Source organism: Dermacentor silvarum, chromosome 9 (assembly GCF_013339745.2).
Source record: "Dermacentor silvarum isolate Dsil-2018 chromosome 9, BIME_Dsil_1.4, whole genome shotgun sequence".
Lineage (NCBI taxonomy): Eukaryota > Metazoa > Arthropoda > Arachnida > Ixodida > Ixodidae > Dermacentor > Dermacentor silvarum.
This window is the reverse complement of record NC_051162.1, coordinates 143,591,044-143,613,994: the sequence shown is the minus strand read 5'-3', so window position 1 is coordinate 143,613,994 and position 22,951 is coordinate 143,591,044. Positions and strand designations below refer to the sequence as shown.

The window sequence follows — 22,951 nt, the reverse complement described above, 5'->3', positions numbered from 1 at the left end:
TGAAGGTAACAAACTTGAACTTCTATTCGAGTTAGCCGAAATAGTCAAAAATGTTTGCCAGAGTACTGTTTTTGCTCTAGAATATGGTGGTGCATACAGCGTTCCTCTACTTATTATGGAATAAATCTTATTTCCCGAGTCACTGAGTATGTACCCTCTTCTGTCGAGTTTACGGGCTAATAGTGTATTTTATCTAGTAGCTGCAGCTGTTCAGACGGACTCCTGTTTTAAGAAGCTCATTCTAGAGACTTTTTATAAAGGTCTACAATTGATGCCTACCGATAAAAGACCGTTTTTATTAAAAGAACGTTTGTGAGTACACATGAGTTGCTTCTGGTGTTTCAACGCTATCTTTGTTCTGCCACTGTTCTAGAACTGTCGAGGTTAGCCTGCCATGTTTATTTTATGACAAGTTATACACAGCGCACCTATACTTGATTTAATATTTTCCAAAATTACGCAAATTATTGCTTACCCGTGTTCTTCAGTATCTCCAATGAAACTCCTTTATCTAATTTTTTGTGCACGTTGTTGTTGACGCACATGTGGCTGCAGATTTATGGCGTTCACGGTGAGGCATCTTCTTTTAGAAACTAAATGATCCGAGCTTTCACTCCTGCCTTATTGTATTCCAGTTTCTCCCCCAAAGCTTATGGCGATTAAACAATCCTGGGGTTTGACGTGCCGAAACCAGGATATGATTATAAAACGCGCCGTAGTGGGGGACTCGGGATTAAGTTTGGCAACCTGGGGTTCATTAACGTGCACCCACTGCATGATGCACAGCAGTTGAATTTAGCCCCCATCAAAATGCGACCGCTGCCGCAGGCATCTGATCCCGCGCCCTGGGGCTTAGCACCGCGACGTCAAAGCCATTACGCCATGACAATGACAATGATGTTTACTTTCGCATCAGTACAGTGTAATGACACGAAGGAGCGTGCGGCAAAAGCTGTCATTTCGACAGTTTGACAAAGCGGAAGGCCCCCGCATTGGCGTTCACAGTATTGATATAAACACAATCTGCCTATATCATTGCGCAAATTATACAAAAATTTACACAAATTACGCAATAAACAAAATCAAAGTTGTATAAAAAAAAACTTATACCATCTTACAGGAATGCACAAAATCCACTCACATATTGCTATACAGACAAATATTCTTGTACAAAGGCGCAAAAAAAAGTACACTATGATGCAAACATATTTCTGCTTGACGCAGAGCAGAACGAAAACAAAGCAAACATACTGTTGCCAAAAAAAGAAGAAAAAATGCACCAGATCAAAAACAATTCTTGCTCAGGAAAAAAAGACATTCAAAGTCTAGTTTCAGTTGGAATGTTGAAATACGGCGGGTAGATTAAGGAGATTGTTTTAGCTATCACAACGTTGGCTCCTCAGCAATCTAAGTAACTGTAACGAGCAATCATCCTGTATATTGTTTGTTCATTTAAACTGCCTTCAGCCATATTCTGTGATCTCCGTTTCCGGCACTCATATGGAATCTTATATGCAAAATGGTATTTGCGGAGCTTGGTGCTCCCTTTCAGACACGATAGTGCACTGGCCTCCAGCGGAGCCGATACTGCACCCCCTCCTCTCCGTCACCCAGGCCCCTTCAACGAAAAGAGGAACCTACAATGACGCGTCAACCAGGCTAACACACGGCGCTGCCTCAAATTCCTCCACCGACTTTCAGTAGCGCATTATCTTTCTTTTCAATTCTACACCCTCGCCGCTAACACACTCTCGCTCGTTACCGCACCCACCCGCCTTTCCTTCTCTCCCCTTTAGAAGAGCCCTGTCTATATATACTGTGCCGAGGAGAGCATATGTCGCCTTGTAGAAGACAAGTCCACTTGTCGAAACGTTGGCTCCTGCTCTCACCTTGTTCTCTTGTTGCTCATGATATTCCTGAAGAGTTATACTTGATTGAATTGTGTCGTCGGTCGATTTCCCTTTTCATGCTAAAGATCAAGGTCCTATTATTGAATACTTGTCATTGAATTTATTACTGCGAGGTATTCAAGCACGTCCATATAATTTTTTTTCCGGAAAAGGAAGAGAGTGCAGATGGATGCATTGAAGGGAAGGAAACACAGGCTTTTCTGGTCGCGAATATCGAATGCAGAGGGACGGCAGCTGCAAGGCCACATATGTTCTCATTCCGACCAATCATTTTTCCTTTGTTTGGCCGCCCCTCACTTGATATATTTGCGGCTTTATGCATGTATTGATTTTTGTACTTATGCAGCCGGTTTCATTGAAGCAAAGAAACAGAAAGTTCGGCCGGAATGTTGTACCGGAAGCATAATACAGCTGGAGGCGGACGACACGACGAGGAAAAACAGAACTTGCAAAACAAATTCGCTCGACTCGCATTTCGCTCGTTCCGCGGCCGGCAACACAGCACACATGTCATCCGTTCCGAGCATCACTTGAAGCCGGGGCGTGTGCTGGCAAACGCGAAAACACGAGCGCCCAGGTGTGCACCTCTGTCGATATCTATATGCGCATACGAACGCGCAACGACAATGTCTCACCGGCGTTGCCAAATCCAGAGAGATCCATCAGGTGTGTAGCGGTACTTACACAACTCGCCGCAGGGTACGTGGGGCAGACAGTAACGACATGTATTCGGCCTTATGCTGAATGCGAAAGAAGTGAGACAAAATGATAGAGAGGGCAGCAACAAATGCGCAACTGGGTGACTCGCGGACCGCGTGGTAGATGACCCGTGAACGAATCACGTGACAGCCACGATCATCTCTCCAGCGCGGTCCCTATATGCGTGCGTGTGCCGGGGCGCAGTCGTCGTTCGCCCAAATCGAATCGTCTGTCATGCGGCCAATTCCGTTGGCACTCGCTCGTTTGCATCGATTTAGAGCAGAGGACGATTTCGAAACACGACGGATGGGGCTTTTGCTGCCGTCATGAAGTCGGACGGGGTGCGCAGAGCACTGCTCCCTATCGAAGCCCACATATTTTTAGTGCTATTTTACCTAACCGAATGCGAGTTGATTGCTACGATTTCCTGTCACAAGACATGACGGTTTTCAGAGATGAATGTGCAGCGGACAAACATTAATTCGCACTACGCAACTACAAGCACCAAGGCATATACGTAAGCGAATGTTGACGATCGATCCATGTCCATGCTGACGCAGCGGCACATGCGGGTAATTATAGGGTAACTGTTTTACGAAAAGGTTCGGAGTGATTATTCGACTATTAGCTATGTTGACAGCTCGATAATTTTAATGACAACCATTAAACGAAAAAAATGGCCTTCTCAGGGAATCCTCCCGTGGAGCAGTTTATCATCGCTATGCTTATATACTTGCAGAAACTATTTATTAGCCTTTTCCTCTCAACGGGAAAGCGAATAATTGGCGGTAGGGCGTAAGAAGGCACCACAGTGCCAAATGAAAGCTCTTAAAGCTGACTGTAACGGTGTTCTCGTAATGTCCATCTGAGAATCAATGACTGCAGTTGCAAAATTTTCGACGCCTACAAAAAGAAAGGAAAGTCAGTGACTAAAGAATCTGCGAAATGCGAAAAGAAAGAACATAAAAGGCTTTTGAGACTGTGTTTTAAAGCCATTGATTCCCTAAGGCTCTGTTCTTTTCCTATTGCAGGTCGCGCTATCTGAATGCGCTCCCGGAAGTAATGGCATCGTGTGGGAGCCAATGGCGAACGACGAAATGAGTGCTTCCAGAAAAAATCGTTACAAATTATCGGCAGTAGATTCTATGATTGCTCTCCAGAGTACGAGTGTTGCAGCACGGACCTTTCCTTCAAACGCGAGACTGCTTTCAGTCTCACCTGAACAATTGTTATCGACTTGTCGGCAATTAAGATTTGGAGACACGATATGGTGCTACATAAACCCCGCCTCCAAGTTCGCCTTCCAGAGACACAGAAGTCGGGCGAACGCGGATTGTATAGAACTGGTTCAGGTATCAAGAAGACATCATGTAATCATTAGGCTTTTAATGCGTTGGCATCCTCTGGGTGCTTCTCTCATTTTCCGGGGGCCACGTATCTATGCATGTTTGTATCTATGTTTCTGAAAAAAATCCCGCGAATACACGCAATATTTCCGCACGACTGGCCGCTTGAGGCACCTTGCGTGCATTAGCAGGCTTCTTTCACGCTCGAAAAAAAAAAACTTTTATGTGGCACGTACTTAGCACCAGAAAGCTGTATCGTGAGTTTTCAGGTTAATCTACAGTTTTCTCATTGACACTTTTCACCTAATTATAATATTTGAAGAGTTGAATAAATATTTACGACTAATTATGTAATTAGGAGGAATGCAAAAAATAATCTGGGTATCTCTAAGTGACGGCAAACAACATTACTTTGGTTCTGTCTATCTACGTGGCATTTGCAGATTTATAAATATTGGTGCATGATAGTTGGGAGTGGTGAAGCCGGACAATGTATCACAGCAAATTAAAAAAACAATATTTAAAGTGCAGCTTTTTGCCTGTCAGCCCATGGTTTGTTTTGGCCTGGGTCGGGGGTGGTCTGTGGGTAGGCCAAATCTGTCTGTTACTGGTCGGGTTCTCGCCGAGTAGATCCAACCTACCTTAAAAGGGGGTGTGGATGGCCAGGATTCGAACCTCGAAACGAGAGCCACAGCCCGGTGCTCTAACCATTAGGCCGACACATATTTTTTCTTCATTGCCTGTAAAGCACAGTATTAACTTACAAATCAAGCGCTCACACTACCTGCATGCTAAAGGTAGTGTTCACATCGAAATTGCGTGAAGTTCACCAAGGCATCCAACAGCGCCACCCAGTTGGTGGTTCTGCATGTGTCTCGAACACTTCTCTCATGTATCGAACATTGTCAGTGAAATTTTTCCTTGTCGACATATATGTAAATCTGCGCTTCAAACACTCATATTTGTTTTCCACAGACAGTGCACTTAGGAGCATTTTTCTTTATAGCGTATCGTACGTCTCCTGCGTTCTCAACTGGTAGAACGCGGATGCCATATGGCGTAACTAGTAGCTACATTTGATTCTCTTTCATTAAATGTACTCCAAATTAGGCCACAAACGAAAGTATGCTTCTCTCGTGCGAAGGCCAACTAACTCTTGAAATGGTCACCATATGTTCATTGTGCTGATTATTTCTACGCTATGGCGCATGCCTCAATGGGTGATTTACCAAGAAGCAGGTGGTACATATTGTGACTACGCCAACTCTTTCTTTGATATGATCACCGCCTGTTGATGATTATAATTACCATACTACGACAGACGCCCACAATGAAGGATCAGTCAAGGAGCGTGTCCGCGTGTTGATTACGACGATGGTTTCATACTACGACACATACCCACAACGAGGGATCGGCCTATAAATGGGTGGTAAATATTGCGCAACCAACTAGCTTTTTTGATGATTACAATTTCCATACATGTGGCACATATTCAGGATGGGGGATCGGGCACGAAGCACAGCAGCATACTGATACTAATCGTGATGATTCCCATAGAATGGGACATACCCAGACTGGGCGATCCGCCTAGAAGTGACCGGCAAACGTAAAATAAATAAGAAGAAATGAGGGAACATAAGCCAATACAGGTTTTGTTGCATTGGGAAGCACGGGTGAGCGAAAGCAAATTGACGGGCCTGTTTCCTTTACGGTAAAGACACATGAACGAAATGGTCAAATTTATGGCATTTTATTAACTTCTTCATGAAGGCTTCGCTTCACATAAATTCCAACATGTTCGTTGGATCTGCAGGTGGACCGCCGTAAGCAGGGAGCAGTCATTGCATCAAGACTAACGGCTCACTACTACGCGTGTAATCGCAGGCATGACATCACTGTTATTTGCAACAGGCGATCGTGAGCGGAGCCTCGTTCACTGGGGACGCCGTAAATGTTTTATTTCAGTCGGACACCCGGGCAATTCGGTGGCAGGTGATCAACCAACGGAACTCGGCGTTCCCAAGTGGTTTCCTTTGCAAGCACTGGCCGAGTTCAATATTACTTAGTTTCGGGGATCTAGTGAGAACAGAGGGACTCATCGTCCTGATGGCTAGCTAGTTCACACTGGGACATTCAGCGTGTCGAGCGGAGCGGAATCTCTGATCACCAAATTCCGTGTCGTTCACATTCCTCGCCCTTCGCGCCATCGGAGCGGCGGCCAGCTCTCTAAATTCCCCGAAAACAAAAAGAGCGTGCGATTATTTTACTTATAGCGCCATCTGTCAACTGACTTACACGCGCACGCGGAGTGTGAACACCCTAATTTTTCGCAGTTTTCTCCGCTAGCGTCAAGTTTGCGCGCTCTTTTTCATCGAGTAAGTAAGTCATTCTCGACATGATACTTCTGCTTTGCCTCCAAACAAGACAGAATTTCACAAGAACATGGAAGCTTGAAGCGATGAGCATTAAAGAAATAACAAATATCGACTTGGCGTTCTACAAGTTGGGTTCTTATACATTTAAACATGAAGCAGATGTTTCCGCAAGGAGACTTGTCTTTGGCGCTTGTCGTACAGAATCAGGTAATTTTTAACCGCATGTATCTCCGTTGTCATGACAGTCGACACAGCCGTTTGCGACGACTGCTAGATAGCGAACTTGAGCGCGTTCGACATGATTTTCAGAATGCCGTGAGTAATGTCTAAATTGCTGGTCGGCGTTCTAATTCGTCCGCAGTGAAGGATTTCGGAGTCGTCAGCGCCAGAAATGGGCCTAAGACTGATGGACACGGAGACAATCTTCTCGGTGCAACTCCCTGTCACTGCATTCGATTCCGTACCGGTCTAGACGCCGTTTGTCATTGTTTGAACGAGCACGATCGCTTACGGCGAATGTAATTCTGCGCCCAGGAATAATCTTTTACCTGTAGGCGGAGTGCCTCTATGTAAACTGGCATAGAGGGCCGAGCTAATGTGTCATATTTTCTGGTATTTTTTCTTCGATCACTCACTAGGGAAGCAATTGTAATCAAGAGTTCGACGGAACAACGTCTGATCTGGTAATAGCATAAATAGTGCAGCAGATCACTGATCGTTGCCAAAAACATAGAAAGCTTGAAGTTTCGGGGTCTTTATAGATTCCTTGTTCACAATCTGTGTTGTTGAACGACATCCCCTGTGACCAAAGGATGTGCACAGATATAGAAATGTCAAGCTTTGTGTGTATTTTTGACAATGGCCTGTTGCACAAATAGGAAAACAATTCCAGCCTGATCGGTCAGAAAATAAGGCGACATCATTGTGAGCCAAGCTTCGATCTCTCTTTCACAGGAAGAAGTATGTTTTCTGGGTGATCTTGAAAAGACATCTTTCTTTCGCTGCTTCACCAGAGTTAGAAATGGCTCTTTGGTTGGTGGGTTTTGGTAGTAGGCTGCTCGCCTGATCTACACGCAAACCAGGCGCCATTAAACCTGATTGTATAACACTGCAGTTTGACCGACAAAGCAGAACCAGTGAGCACACTTTGATTCTACGTAATGAAACAACAAATCACGGGTAGAAGCTGTACATTAAATGTCCGCCCATGAGTATCCCTAAAGCGCCCAGACCTCATAGTTGAATAGTGCGGGATCTTTAATTAACAGTAGCTTTCAGCTTGCTCATTCTCCTATATTTGGGCTTCTTTTGCCCTTTGTGCGGTCCTTAACTTGTTATCGAGCTTCTTTGTTAACCTCCAAGTTTCTGCCCCATATGTTAGCACCGGTACAATGCAACGATTGTACACTTTTCTTTTCAACGACAGTGGTAAGCTCCCAGTCAGGATTTGGCAATACCTGCCGCATGCACTCCAACCCAATTTTATTCTTCTGTAAATTTCTTTCTCGTGATCAGGGTCCCCTGTGAGTAATTGACCTAGATAAACGCACTCCTTTACAGACTGTGGAGGCTGACTGGCGATCATGAATTCTTGTTCCCTTGCCAGGCTATTGAGCATTATCTTTGTCTTCTGCATATTCATCTTCAACCCAATTCTTACACTTTCTCGATTAAGCGATGGAACGAAAAATCTTAGGACTAACGTTAAGAGACAGGAAGAGAGCGGTGTGGATCAGAGAACAAACGGGGATAGCCGATATTCTAGTTGACATTAAGCGGGAGAAATGGAGCTGGGCAGGCCATGTAATGCGTAGGTTGGATAACCGGTGGACCATTAGGGTTACAGATTGGATACCAAGAGAAGGGAAGCGCAGTCGAGGTCGGCAGAAAACCAGATGGGATGATGAAGTTAGGAAATTTGCATGCGTAAGTTGGAATACGCTAGCGCAAGACAGGGGTAATTGGAGATCGCAGGGAGAGGCCTTCGTCCTGCAGTGGACATAAAATATAGGCTGATGATGATGATGATGATGATGATGATGATTCTTTAGCCATTATGTGCCACTTGGAACTGCATGAATGTCGCTGGTATGAGATGAGACTCATAGTTATTATTTGCTCGACATATCTATTGCAGAAAGTGAAAGCTGTTCATACCTTCTTTCCGTTTTGTGTATTTAAAGTCTCGCGCATATTTACTGATCGTTAGCTCAATAAAACTTTAGTTACGAGTATTCGCTAGCGATGTCTCAACTTCTATCGTCCTAGTATTTTTCGTGCTATACAAATTACCAATGGTTTATTTGGACTTGTCTTCAGCCTTCAGCGACGAGGTATCAAAGTACACCACCCATATCTTATCCAGTACACCTCAACATAAACGAATACAACGTTCTTTGTTTTTTCTACAGCCAATCCGGTGCAGCCGAAGAGCATTTGGCTCCGTGCTCGTTGTGGTGTGGCTAACGAAAACGCGGTGAATACAGTGTTTATTTCTTCAACTCTTGACCTCAGCGCAAGGTACTGTTGTGTCCCGATGCTAATACTTCATGTTCATCAATAATGCACAGTGTGAGTAGCAAAAACACTTTTTTTTAAATATGCCTCAATTATTGCTGCTTTCTCTCAAGGTAAAGCGAACGTTTATACTTAAGGCTTAAACGCGCGAGGAGGATTAAGGACAATGAAATATATAGAATTACAGAATTGAATACATGACGCTCTCAGCATCCAACTCAAGATTTCTCGCCTTGGAAGTTGTTCTGTAGACTATTCTGTAGCCTCCTTCAGTCTATGCTAGGCCTTTTATTTTTGCCACTTAAAGGAGGGTTGCTGCCGTCTCTGATGAATTCTAGAGGTGGCTGCATTGAAAAATGCATTTTCATGATAAGGGAAAAACAATCGACCCACTATACATTAACTATTTAATCCCTAAGTCAATTATGTTTATAATAAGAGCCACCAACCCATGCACATCCTCAATAACTCCAGTGTCACCTGGTGAACTCTTGAAAACCCTCGACAACGCAAAAGGGCAGCCTCGCAAGCAGATAACGCATGCAGCTTGCGTGAAGCAAATGTCGGGTGCTGTCTGCAGCGCCATCCATTTGCAAGGATTGCAGGTGACACCAAGAAGAGCGGCGCGCGGAACCCGAGCGTGCCGCCGGCTCTCAGAGGCCATCTGTGAAACATGTGCGTTTTGCGAGTCCTCCGCGAGGTGGCCTTTGGCCGCAACCACATGCCCTCGTATATAACCGTTCGTGACAAGTTCCGTTTTCGGAAAGGGCAATCAGTGGCCGTCACTTATCGCTTATCAATCATGGCTGGTTTTTCAACAGCTGAAAATTTTTCTTTTTCACCCTAAGTCATCGCCGCGGCTGCCCCTGGTTACTGTGACTGCGTAACAACCTGGCAGCGTCTAAGTTACCCGTTGAATCCGAATGCGCCCTTGCTACTTGCTTTTTCTCGAGAAAGCAGTAAATGAATGGTAAAATAAGCTTTCGTAGAGGGCAGACTATTCACTCTTGTTTTGTCGTTTTTCATAGGGTCAGGTATCTCACCTGACGCAGTTAGGCGTCCGATTCGCAAGCTCGATCAAAAAACACGTAATCAATCTGCAAACGATTTGTTATCACTAACTGCCAGGTGACACGACAATATTTGCCATTGGTCATGCGTTGACGATGTGGAACGTTTTCTTACTTCTCAACTTAAGCGTGAAACTGAATGATCGAAAAACCTTTTGTTTTTTTCGCGGATGTGTTCTCACCGTTGCGGCATAGTAAAAAAAAGTTAGAACAAATTATGCACATCCACGCACACGTTGAACCAGTTAATGAAATGCTATAAGTTAGCCAATTTAATTCCCGCGTCTGTAGCGTCAAGGAAACTGGCGCATGCATGAGGCTATCGCACACCCGTGCTATGCAATGTGCAAAACCTTATATTCGTTTCTATTCCTTAATTTATTCTTATTTGTTATATAGTTACCGGCTGCTTCAAGGCCGATCCCTAGTTGTGGTTAGGTGTCACGTATGAAAATTTTTATCATCAACACACGGACACGCTTCCTGGCGGATCCCCCATTGTGGGTATGGGCCATAGTATGCAAATCATGATTATCATCAACACGCGGCGAATATTTCAAAGAGCTAGATAGTGTTTCCACAAGAGAAGCGCACGTACGATGGTGGCCTATATTCTGACGTTCAAATAAAAGTAGCAAAATTTCCGTGAAGTCGCTGTATGTGCACCCTGGAACAATGAAGTATTTGCAGCTCATAAAAACGTTTTGTTGCCTATGAGGCATGACAATGTTTTTAGACCAGTTTGTGCAGTTCACCTTTATGTTAACCAATTGGTGTCCCGTTTCTTTCTTTTAGACCGTTCACATACATTGCTTCGGGCATTCTTGCAAATTAATCTAGTCCACGTTTTGACAAATTTAATAATTCAGGCAAATTTTGTTTTATTTATTTATTTATTTATTTATTTATTTATTTATTTATTTATTTATTTATTTAGCAATACTGCAGACCACCGTCTGGTGCATGCAGGAGGGGCTATACAGTGATTACAGAATCATAAAAGGAAAAGAACATCGCAAATACAGCGAGAAAGCAAAAATAACAACAACAAGAAAAAGGAAACGCAAGAGAAACATCGATTACAATGACGGCACACAATACAAATTTTCCAGTTCGCGTACAAAGTCATTGGCATGAACAACAGTGGAGTGTAAGGCATTCCATTCGGACACAGTTCTAGGAAAAAAGCTGTATTTATACGATTTTGTTTTCGCGAAAATTGGGGCGAGTGACCTACTGTGGGTGTCTAGTTTTCCTAGTTGAGTGGGGACGTACACAATCAGGAATAATTACTTTTGTATTTCCGGTAAGACACTTTTGAAGAAAAATCTGCCTACTGATCTTTCTACGCGATTATAACGATGGGATGTTATGCTGCTTCATTAGTAAGGAAGGCGATTCAGTCATCCTATATTTACTAAATATGAAGCGCACTGCTTTTATTTGGACACGTTCTAGTTCTTTCACATCACTTTTGCTGTGGGGGTCCCATACAATTGAAACATATTCTAATTTAGATCTGATGAAGGTGTTATATGCTAGAATTCTAACTCTAGGAGGTGCGGTTTTCAGTTTCCTTTTTAGAAACCACAACTTCTGCAGCGCAGAGGTACAAGTAGCCGATATATGTGTTGACCAGGTGAGTTTGTTAGTGATAGTCACACCCACATATCTACATTTGTCAACCTCCTGTATATCACACTGGTTTATAGAGTAAGTGAACGTGCTAGGAATTTTCTTTCTTGTAATACGCAGAAGTACACTTTTATTCTGTGTTTAACTCCCTGTCCCATCGAATGCACCAGTCCCCAATAGCCTGTAGGTTTTCTTGCAGTAGTACATGATCGTTTGGAGCACTAATTTCTTTAAAAACAACGCAGTCATCCGCGAACAGTCGAATGCAAACGCCATTATTAATTAAGTCTTCCAAGTCATTAATATAAACTACAAACAACAACGGACCCAAAACACTTCCCTGGGGCACTCCAGAAGTCACATACAATAGTTCTGAAGAGTGATCCGAAACTTGTACGAATTGCTGCCTGTCTCGAAGGTAGGCGCCAATCCATTTAACAACATTTGACGGAACACCCAAATATTCCAGCTTCCGTAATAACTTCCCATGACGCACTTTATCGAATGCCCTCGAAAAATATAACAAGGCATCCACCTGTCCAGTCATGTCAAGGATATGTGAGAAATCGTGTACTGTTGTTACAAGCTGTGTAACTGTAGACATGTTCTTTCTAAAACCATGTTGATATGGTGATAGCGCATTGCGTTTTTCAAGCAAATTGATAAGGTACTTTGAAATGACGTGCTCGAACAACTTACAACATGTGCTTGTAATAGCTATGGGCCGATAGTTATTCACAGAAAAACGATCGCCTTTTATTGCGATAGCAATTATATGGACACTTCAACCGGATTTCTGCTGTCGCCGTCGTAGTCGCCGTCGCCGTGAGGTTCCCTATAGATAAAATCTTCGCCGCGCGCCGTATGCCCGAGCGGAAGCGTGCGGGGACACGCGCTATCACGGAGAGCGAACGCACTCATCTCCCACGCGCAAGCAAGGAAACAGGAAGCCAGCGCCGGAGGGAGCGGGGGGGGGGGGGGTGGTGCACTTCTACTCTGCCAACAACCGCGCTCGTCGCTCGTCCGCACCGTCTCTTATCTCCACATGGCTCTGACCTTTATGCGCCGTGCATTCGCCGCTCAGTTTCCGTTGAAGCGATAGACCGCACGTACCTTCGCCCGCTGCGGCGTATGCTTGCTGCCAGCGTTTTGACAGTCGTTGTCTGCAGTCATTCAGTGTGATCTATTCGTGTTTGTTTGTGCGCGCTCACACCACGCTTGTTCATTCAGTTAGTAATAGTCGGGCCACATTTTCCAACGCACGCTACACATGCAATGCTGCCCGGATCGGCAGTGCAGCGCTACAGGTGTGTCCCTTCGCACGCGCTGCCCACGGGAAGCGCTTCTCATCAACACCACCGTTTCACACGCGCCTTCTCGTGGTCATCGAGTCTCTCTTCATGTCGGTCTACTTACGCCGCAGCACACCTGCTTACTTAATCAGCTCATGTTTACTACAATTCATATTGCTACCAAAGCCGCTCACCTTACTTCGTATGACATTGCTGTGTTGCTATCGCATTCATTGCATCGCCCTTAGGGCAAAACTGTGACATTTTTTTGTGAATGGGAGTGATGCGCGCTAAACGCCAGTCGTCCGGAATTTCGCCTGTGGCAATTGATAAACTGAAGAAATCTGTCAGAAAATGAGATATCTGCTCTGAGTACCGATGTAAGAAAGCATTAGGGATACCATCCGGCCCTGACGGCTTTTTTGGATTAACATTAAGGAGCATAGACAAGACGCCTTCATGCGACACTGCTAAATCGTCAGCAAAACATGAAACACTACTCTGAGGTGCATTACTACCGTCTCTCGAAAAATACACTGTGGAAGTAATGATTAAAATGCTCTGATATCTGTCGAGGATACTATGATATCTGACGTTCATATTTGCAGGGAAAAAATGCGTGAAGTGTACCTTTCCGTGCGCTTTCTGGCAGTGCGGTTCGCAAATGAATGATTATTTTTTATCACACAGGAAAATCTGTATAAAGGTATAATTGATGTGCTTTTTCCACTTCCGCTATACCCATCACTGCACATCTGCGTCCCTGTACATGATGTGCTTCCACGAGTCTGTAAAATACCCATTTCTTCACAGTCCAAAACATTAATCTACAAAGTGCATACTTAAGGGCTGCCTGTCAAAGCCTGGTTAAATAGGAAAGCCAGTTTTGTGTCTTCAATTGAATGTCGTCTCTCAAATGGATTGCAAACTATAGAACACTCTTTTCTTGACTGCAAGGACGTTATCTTACTTTGAGAAGTTCTCCAAAGGACTTTTAAAAAGTATATCAATGTAAATCCTGATAACTTACAATATCTTATGCCACCTAAATGTGAAGATGTGACTTTTGACATGCTGCTACTTCTACGTTGCATAGTTTAGGGAAAGTTCGCATGCTCGATCGAAATGCAGAACCAATTGTATCTTCGCAGTCACATTTCATTGAAATGATTTCACGACTGACATACATTTACATTAAAAGAGACTTCCAATCGGACTTGTTCGCACGTTGATGAAGTGTATCCTGTTGCCTCCCTTTTTAGAAAACTGCTTACGGTAATAACTGTACTTCGAAGTGTTCGTTTTGTTCTTGCGGACGCGGCTATGACTGTTCAAGCCGCAACGTAAATGTCTTGCGCGCGTGTGTTCTATAATTTTAATAATACCATGAAAGAAAAAGAAGAGCGATTGTGGCCTAATAATTAGAACTTCGGGTTGCTGTGCTGACTCGCCGATCTTCGAATCCCGTCGCTCCGAGACGTGTTTCTTTTTTTCTTTCTTTTTTGAAGAGTGAGCAGGTGAAAACCCGATGAACTCGGCGAAAACCCGACAAGCGACCGACACACCGACCCAGGCGAAACCATGGGTTGGTAGGTAAATCAATCTTCGCCTAAGGAAGTAGCCCCCCAAATCGCGGTAGGACAAAAAAAAATGTTCTACGGTGTCACGTGCAAAATCTGCGATCGGATTATGAAGCATGGTGTAGTGTTGAGGCTACGGATTGAATTAGGGCACCTGGGGTTCCTAAACGTGTACCTCAACGTAAGCGGGCATGATTTTTCCATTTCTCCTCCGTCGAAATGAGGCTGGAATCGCGCCATTGATCTTGTGATTAGCTGTTTAATGTCATAGCCATTATGCCACCGTGGCGAGTCGGTAGGGCAAAAGAGTCCGCTCTAATAGTAATGACGCATTTAACTTTTTAATCGTCGATAAGCACAAAACGCTAGTAACCTTCTGTCAGCAGCATAAATACAAATTCTTCGTACTTACCCCAAATAGTAATGTCCTGTCGTGTGACATATGAGGGCGTAAGGTGCAGAGTAAGGGGTACATATTTTTTTGGAATATACCGGTTGTCCCACATACCTTGAAGAGCCAAACTATAAAAATATACAAAAGCTGCGTAGCTGGGTAGCACCAAGGTAATGTTGTCGGCCGTCACTTGGAGGTACTAAGACCCATATTTTTCATTCCGCCTAATTACACCATTAGTCTTCATTATTTATTGAACTTCTGAAAGTACTATAATTAAAAGAAATGCGTAAATGAGAAATTTGTAGAGCAACATGAAAATTTTCCGATCCAGATTTGTATTGCTCAATAACTGGTGCATAGAAGTGTTTTTCCAAGCATGAGAGAAGCCCGCGAATGCACTCGAAGTGCGACTAGCGGCTAATCGCGCGGCAATTTTTCGTGTATTAGTGGGATCCTTCATTTCAGAGATTTTGTAGGTTACCCACCACCACCAATTTCAAGCGCTTTCGAGTGCAATTCTAAGACGGTTGCCTCCCGACAAGCCGCGTTGAAAATCTCAGTAACGGTATACTGCCACTTTTAAGCTGACAGCAAGTCCGTGCGAACGTATAAATGAGGTAGCATAATTGAGTTGCAAGAGCAGGCAATAGATAGTTTTAGAATTGGGGACCCAAGCGGCTTGGGGACCCAATAGAATTGCGGGCCGCAAGTGCGCATGCGCAGTAGCAAAGCCAGTCTGGGGTTCTTGCGTTCGCGTTAACCCAAGACCTGAAATTCGAAAACTAGCGTGGGCCCCCAAGCCGTCTTGGGTCACCCTCGCGGTTTACGAGAAATCGCGAGATAACCAGGACAGCCGTACAAGCCGCAGCCATCCAAAGCCGCTGTCTCTCAGGCGGTAAGCATGGCTGCTCCAAGATATACCTACGCGCGCGTGCACTACACAGCAGATGACATCCGTAATATGCTTGAAGCGCTCGCAACGAAACCTTTTCAGGACGTTAAGCTGTGGCCACAAGTTACGAAAAATCTGGCCGAGGGTACGAAGAAAACATTCTCGCTGCGGTCAATATGCAACCTTTGCGAGACGTATACTGCCGCCGGCCATGTCGTCGGTTAATCGCTCCTGGCAACCGTAGAAATAGATCTTCCATGATCGCAGAGCAAACTTGCTGTCCTTCGACTGATTTTTGCCATTTAACACAGGTGAACTCGCCGTTTTGAAGTGTATCACACACACACACACACACACACGCACGCACACACGCACACACACACACACACACACACACACACACACACACACACACACGCACACACACGCACACGCGCACACACACACACACACACACACACACACACACACACACACACACACACACACACACACACACACACACACACACACACACACACACACACACACACACACCACACACGCACCACACACACACACCATTTACGAGCCCTTGGCTGCGATTGGCTTTGCTTGACTTAAAATAGTGTACTTAATTCGTAGTGCTCACAAAGCGATTACGTTTGTGACATTTTATTGTTCGCTCTTATTGCTCAAAAATGCCTTCTGTTCGTTTTCACTTGCAAGAAAAGCTTTTCTTCTTTGTTGCTTTCAAGCACCTTTTTATTTTTCGCCACTGCGGCGTCACGAGCGTTCGACCCAACGCAGCCTGCGTTTGACCCAATTCTCAAACTCTGCTGCTCCTTTAAAGCCAAGGGCAACTAATGCATCGCGGCTTGGGGACCCATAGTCTTGGGTCCCCAATTCTAAAACTGTCTAATGATCTGGACATAAAGCGCGAAGGAAAGTGGTCAACCTAAACCGAAAAACCTTTTATTTTTGTTGCAGACTGAAAAAAAAAAATGTTTGTTCACGCAAAAAAAAAAAAATGTTGTGTTTTAGTCTGATACCCTGCTTCAGACTAGTCCAACCTAAACCATGTAAGGTGCAAGCTGCTCCAAAATTTAAACTTATCTGCTCCGAGAGGCTTCGCTATAAAATTTTGACTCAGCGAAAAATTATCCAAAATTAATTTGGGGTGTCTCCCCACCTAGACAGGATTCACACATCTTAGCGAAACATTATTTGTATGTTTGAATGTGTGCTCGGGCGCACTACTTGAACTTTCGCAATGTCTTAAAATTATAATGGTAGTGTCTAGAAACGTAAGACTACTGCTTAACTATTTGCAATCAGCTTGCGCAAGTGAATAATGAATGGTATTATATTTATTTGTTTTAACAAAGTAACCAGATAATTTACGAAACAGATAAAATAATAACTAGGCCATAGAAGCTGCGGCAAAGTGCATTGCAAGTTGCAAATCACGGCAAATTAGCCACTTTGCTGCTGCATACCAATTCTCAAAGATTATGCGCTGTGTATGTTTACAAATTCAAATTTTACCGCACTCCGGTCGTCCGTGGATCACTAGCGCCATCTAGCAGGAGGTATCACCAACATTTTTTCAGTTTCGCTTTCGGTTTTGTTTTTCTCATCGCATCGATCCTGAGTTAGGGTTACAATCGGGGTCGAGTTGATAAGCGCTCGTAGTTCCCCAAGGCGCCATCGATGTTCAAATTCTTCCGTTTCTGATGTATCTGTGCATCAGTTTTAGGATGATGTCAGCAGCACTAACATAAAAGGCAACTTGGGTTAGCAAGGATTGCAGCGCAAACCTTTGCTTTCCTGGAACTGTTTTGTTGCTGCCGCGCGTTTACCTAAATATAACCTAAAGGTCGCAACACTTATCTAGAGGGAGTGAGCACTTATCTACAGTTGGACCCTTCAGGCGGGATCATATGCCGACGGCCGTGCACAGAGTCGAGTTTTACGCTCGAACAAGACCGGGAGCCGATCTCAGCATCGCGCTAGGGCTAGTCACTCGGGCTAACGTTTCCTGGTATATCTCAAGAAATTATTGGCGCGCAGTAGTGGTATTTGCTGGAATATTGCGCTCATTCCAGGCATTGATGTATATGTTACACAACTTCTTTTTTTTTCTTTTCTGCGTTGGCTGTGTGCGAAGCAACATTGCCGTTTTCAGAGCCCGTCTTTTTTGTGGCAACGTTTTTGTGTAGATGTATTTTTGTCATTTCTTTAATAAGCATGGCTTTTCGAGCTAGTATTGTAGGAAAGAAAATTTGTTACTCCAAAGTTTGATACCACATAATTTTGTATCACCCATTCTTGGTGACAGTAAAAAAGAGGTATTTACGAGACTACCGGAAATATACTGTTTTTCAGACGTGCAAAATTAAACAGTTCCATTTTCTACAGTTGCTATGGAAAAAATTTTTGACCAACGCTTCTCACCCAGGTAATCTTTGAACGCTCCATGAAACAGCATTAAGCTGGCCTGCAAATAAGTTTCCTGAATGGCATCATTATCAGCGTTGCAACATTTAAATGCAGCTCCTTATTCGGAATTTTAGTTCGCCAGCACTTTTAGTTTAGTTTTTTAGAATTTTAGTTCGCCCTCGATTTCATTTTCTTGTGAGGAAGCTTTAGCTCGGGGGCTGATATATCTAAATACATGGGAAACGATAAATCGGTTTTCTCGGCAACCACAGCACCAAATTTGATGAAGTCTATTGCATGTAAAAGAAAAAGTTCAAATCCAGTTGGTAGCGAAATTTTGATTTACGTCGTCAATTTTTAGTAAAAATTGTTGGAAATTTCATATCCAGAAACGAGACTATCAAGTTTACAACTTTGTATCTGAGCAATGATAAACGATATCACAATTCTGTAAATTCCACTTAATAGTACATCTCAAGCGGAGAAAATTTGTGTATTACACATGCGTTTCAAATACACGACGAATGTGTGAGTAGGACTTTTGCGAAACCTTTGCAAACAATGTAACAAATAAGATACAAATAGATATATAAAATGTGTCCCCTTTGGATGTTCTAACGGATGCAGTTGACGATGTTTGATTTTGGTGCAGGTCTACGAAATTGTAAACGTCGTGCTTCTATTTTTTTCCAACTTAGCAATTTTTGAAAATTCTTTTTAAAGAAATAAGGCCCTAAATTGAAATTTCGTTCCAACAGTTCGTAGAATTTAACTTTCTTTGGCAAGTACAGGAAATTTAATTAAAATCGGCCCAATGGTTTTCTCAGACAGGCGTTTCTGCGTTTTACATGTATTTTAATACACCGCATAGGAGTCGGGCCATGGCTAAAGCTTCCTCTTACGTTTTCACCAGTACCGGCTATCTTCTGCAAACACTGGGATGATTTATTTGCAGCTCCCGTCGTTCCTTATGATGTAGTACTTTGTTATTCATCATTACGAGTAGCTGAACCGGGTTGTCTAGGGACGCACTTGTAGCAGAATCTTGAGTCCCGCCTGCCACGACTGCATTGCCTGCACGCGAGTTCTGTCGCCATCTATTGGAGAATGTTGCGCACACGGACGAGTATGTCTCGTGCATTTGCTACTAGGTGGTGCTTTAGTTGTGAAGAGCACGGTTTGAATCGATGTTTCTATGTCGCTCTAAGAACGTCGGATTGAAATGTAGCGTATGTCAAACACTTTGTCCTATAAAGCAACGAAATAGAAGAGCGAGAAAGGGCAAGAGCGGAGATAAGACAGGAACGAAATCAGAAAATACGAACAGCGGATGCTAGCAAAAGAAAGCCAAATAACTTACGCCGCTAAGGAAATGCGAAGGGGAGGAACATTAAGAACGAACTGGGCATACAGAATTCGAGAGTAAAGATGCGTACTAGGGTAAAGAAAAGTAGAATCGTAAGCCGAATAACCTAGATGCGCCCGAGCGTACAATAAGCGGTAAGCTGGTGCTGATGCAGCAGGCAGAATTAAGAGTATGTCGCTAATTTGTAGAAAAATGATCAAGAGAGGCGGCTGCCTAAATTCAAAAAAAATTATTTAGTTGAGTGCGTCATTCTGGGAATGTGGATTCGTTATGTGTTTAAGGAGCAGGCTGAAAAAAGGCGCTTGGCGTTTGTTTCGACGCTCAAAATCGCAAGGGGGCTGCAGTTACTCTTGACGAGAATTTCCGCCCATTATATAAAAACTTTTGAGATAATCTACTACTGCCTTGGATCTTGATATGTCTTCTTCTAACTTAAGCCAAAGCGTTGAATGGATTACACACATTCGTCTGCTGCGAGTGCTTGGCTACTAGTTATCGTTTTCACATTTTATCAGCGACTATATGCTTTTCGGATATTAAAGCGATGCTATCTGCTAGCTACCAAGGCATGACGTCACTTGAGTCGTCGGTCACTGATAGGGTTCACACCGAGTAGATTCGCATTCAGTAAAAACGAAATGAAGCCTGTTAGGATTCCGTTTCCTAACACCGAGACTCCTAAGCCGGGATTTCTAAATGGCAGATATCGAATTGTGTATGCTGCTACGTTTATATCTTTCATTAGTGTTCACTAGGCCACAACTGCACTTGCACACTCCTATCGTGTCGCGATGATCGGCGTGCATTGATAATGATTATTCCCATACTATGGCATGCACCCACAACAGCTGATCCGCCAAGAAACATGTCCGCGTGTTGATTATGATGATGATTTTGATACTATGACGCATACCCATAATGGGGGCGGCCACAAAGCTGGTGGTACATACCGTGCAAGGAGGTTTTCAAATCATAATCAACACGCGGACAAGTTTGTTGGCGCATCAGTTGTGGATCTGTGCCGTAGTATGGGAATAATCAATGGCACGCCGATCATCGCGACACGATAGGAGTGTACGACTACAGTTGTGGCTTAGTGGAAACTAATCAAAGATATCGACGTAGCAGCATACACAATTCAATATCGAGCCAACACCAACAAGCCTTTTGAGATGATCGCCGCCTGCTGATGAAAATTTTGCCCTCTGCAACTATATTCTGACTAAATGTATACCAAACGTGCTAAATATGACCAGGAAACAGACAATTACCGGGTGTTGAAAATTAAGCTTAATGGAATTTTTAAAAATTGATTGTGGCAGGTAGCATATTTCTTATCGTTCCGCTCGGGTTATACGAAGAGGCGGACGTTAGTAGCACGAGGAATCGAAACACATATTCAACTAATTAACAAAAATTGACCACTGAACTTCTCAGTTAATTACTTTACGACAGATATTGCAATCTACGAATTGCAGCCGGTGAGTTTGCAAGACGCATCCATTTCAAATGAATTTCCAGGTTGACACCAGCTTCGAGATATTATTTCCGAAAGTGTGGGACGAAATACATGGACGTTCATTGCTTTTGTGCTTCAATGTATAAAACAGCATTTTGGTAAAAATGTAAGTGGAACGACAGTGCACTTTTACGGCGAGCTTGATGGCGCATATCTCCAAACTGCTGTCATTCTGGAAATTCATTCCAAGTGGATACACCTGACAAGCTCACCGGCTACAATTCGTAAATTGCAATATGTGTCGTAAAGAAATTAAGTAAGAAGTTTTTAGTGAACTTTTGTTAATTAGTTGAATATGCATTTCGATTTATGGTGCTACTAATGTCCGTCTCTTTGAATAACCCAGCTCAACGATAAGAATTATGCTACCATCCAGAGGCGATTTCTAAAAATTCTGTAAAGCTTAATTTTGAACACTCGGTATATATGGCACGAACGTCTGAAAAGTTCTGCCTGTTTTGCCAGACCAGATGACTCCTGTTTTTTCTAAAATTCTCATTCTTAGTTTTTAAAAACATAAGCTAAAAGACAGCAACGTTATATATCGAAAAGAAGATAGAAGCCTGCTACCATATCGAATTCACATATTACAGATGTATATTCTCGTGACGCTGATACAAGCCAAAACGTTTACTAGAAAATAAGCAAAACATTTAAACATACTAACATGCCACAACGCACTTGCGTTTTCAAAGTATCTATATCTGATCAAACAGCCTGAATAAAACTAGGCTTTCAAGCACTTGTTAACGGCTTCCCCTACCGTGGCGTTTCCCTTTTGCAAGTGTGGTGACGTCAATCGTTAAAACGTCTTTATATAAAAAGTGTTCTTTCAGCCTTCACCCTTATTGTCCGCGCTACAGGGCCACAAGACAGTGGCAGGGACCGGCAACGCGATCCAGCAAGACCACAGCCCGATTCTGCCTTGCTTGCAATAGCTTCGAAGACGTGCAGCTCGGGCCACCATGGAACCCAGCCGCAAAGAGTGCAACTGCAAGATCTGCCCGGAATGCCAGAAGAAGATTCGTGCTAAGCTACCGGGCTGGCTGCAGGAGCAGCCGGGCCTGAAGGAGCTCGAGGAGCAGAAGCGCTTGTCGCAGGAAGCGGGAGAAGCTGGTTTTCCGGGCGCCGCTCTGCTGGTGACCAAATCGTCGGCCGCTGCCGACAGAATGCTTGCTTCTGCCCTTGGATTTCGACAAGATTCGAGCGAAAGTGAGTCGTCGGAGAGCAGCCAGAAAACCGAGACTTCGGACGTGGGCACTGGCCGCGCCAGTCCTGGAGACCCTCCTTCGCAAGAAGGGGAGGCCTCGAGCTCCGAGTCTTCTGGCCAGGCTGAAGGAAAGGAGCCCAAGCCAGGCCCATTCACAACAACTGGTTCTGAAGGCGCTGAGCTGGTGAGTGGTTTCTACGGCTGCTTCTGTTTGTTTACCCCCCCCCCCCCCCAAAAAAAAAAAAGGCTAAACGCGGCATTGTTGTTTATGTTATATGGGGATCGCCTCGCACCAGTATGAATGGGGTACGCTTTACTATTAGCGTAGCGGCTGCGGCGATCACTTATGCTCAATTCAAAATTATTTTCCAGCCTCGTGATTGTCCATGATGGCTGTCGGGACCATCGACCACGGCGCTTTCAAGCAGCGTCTGGTGCATCATTGATGAAGCGATGCGCACTGCAATTATCAAGAGGTTTGATCTTTAGACAATAAACGTGCTTTCGTTTCTTTTACTCGTCTTGCTTCATTGCGTGCTCACTGGCTGTACACGCAGCCCCACAACATTTGGTTTTGCTATTCACGAGCGATTTAGCAGTCTTGCTCACTTAACCTGATCGTTCTACACACAGAGGGATCTGTTACTATGACCACCGAAAATGAGTGGCTGTTGGTATTCAGTGTGCCCGCCATTCAAAATAATCAATCGCGCATGCGCAGT

At 44.0% G+C, this 22,951-nt stretch overlaps 1 protein-coding gene across 2 annotated transcripts in view; it reads left to right on the top strand.

Moving 5' to 3' along the window:
• LOC125940167 (uncharacterized) overlaps positions 1-22,739 on the top strand; it is a 69,869-nt gene extending 47,130 nt beyond the window's left edge. For both annotated transcript variants that reach the window (XM_049655935.1, XM_049655936.1), the window contains exons 2-3: positions 21,883-22,413; positions 22,602-22,739. In XM_049655935.1, coding sequence (XP_049511892.1) covers positions 21,985-22,413; positions 22,602-22,619 — 447 coding nt within the window. In that variant the 5' untranslated portion in view covers positions 21,883-21,984 and the 3' untranslated portion in view covers positions 22,620-22,739. The remainder of the gene's footprint in view (positions 1-21,882; positions 22,414-22,601) is intronic.
• The last annotated feature ends 212 nt before the right edge of the window (positions 22,740-22,951 follow it).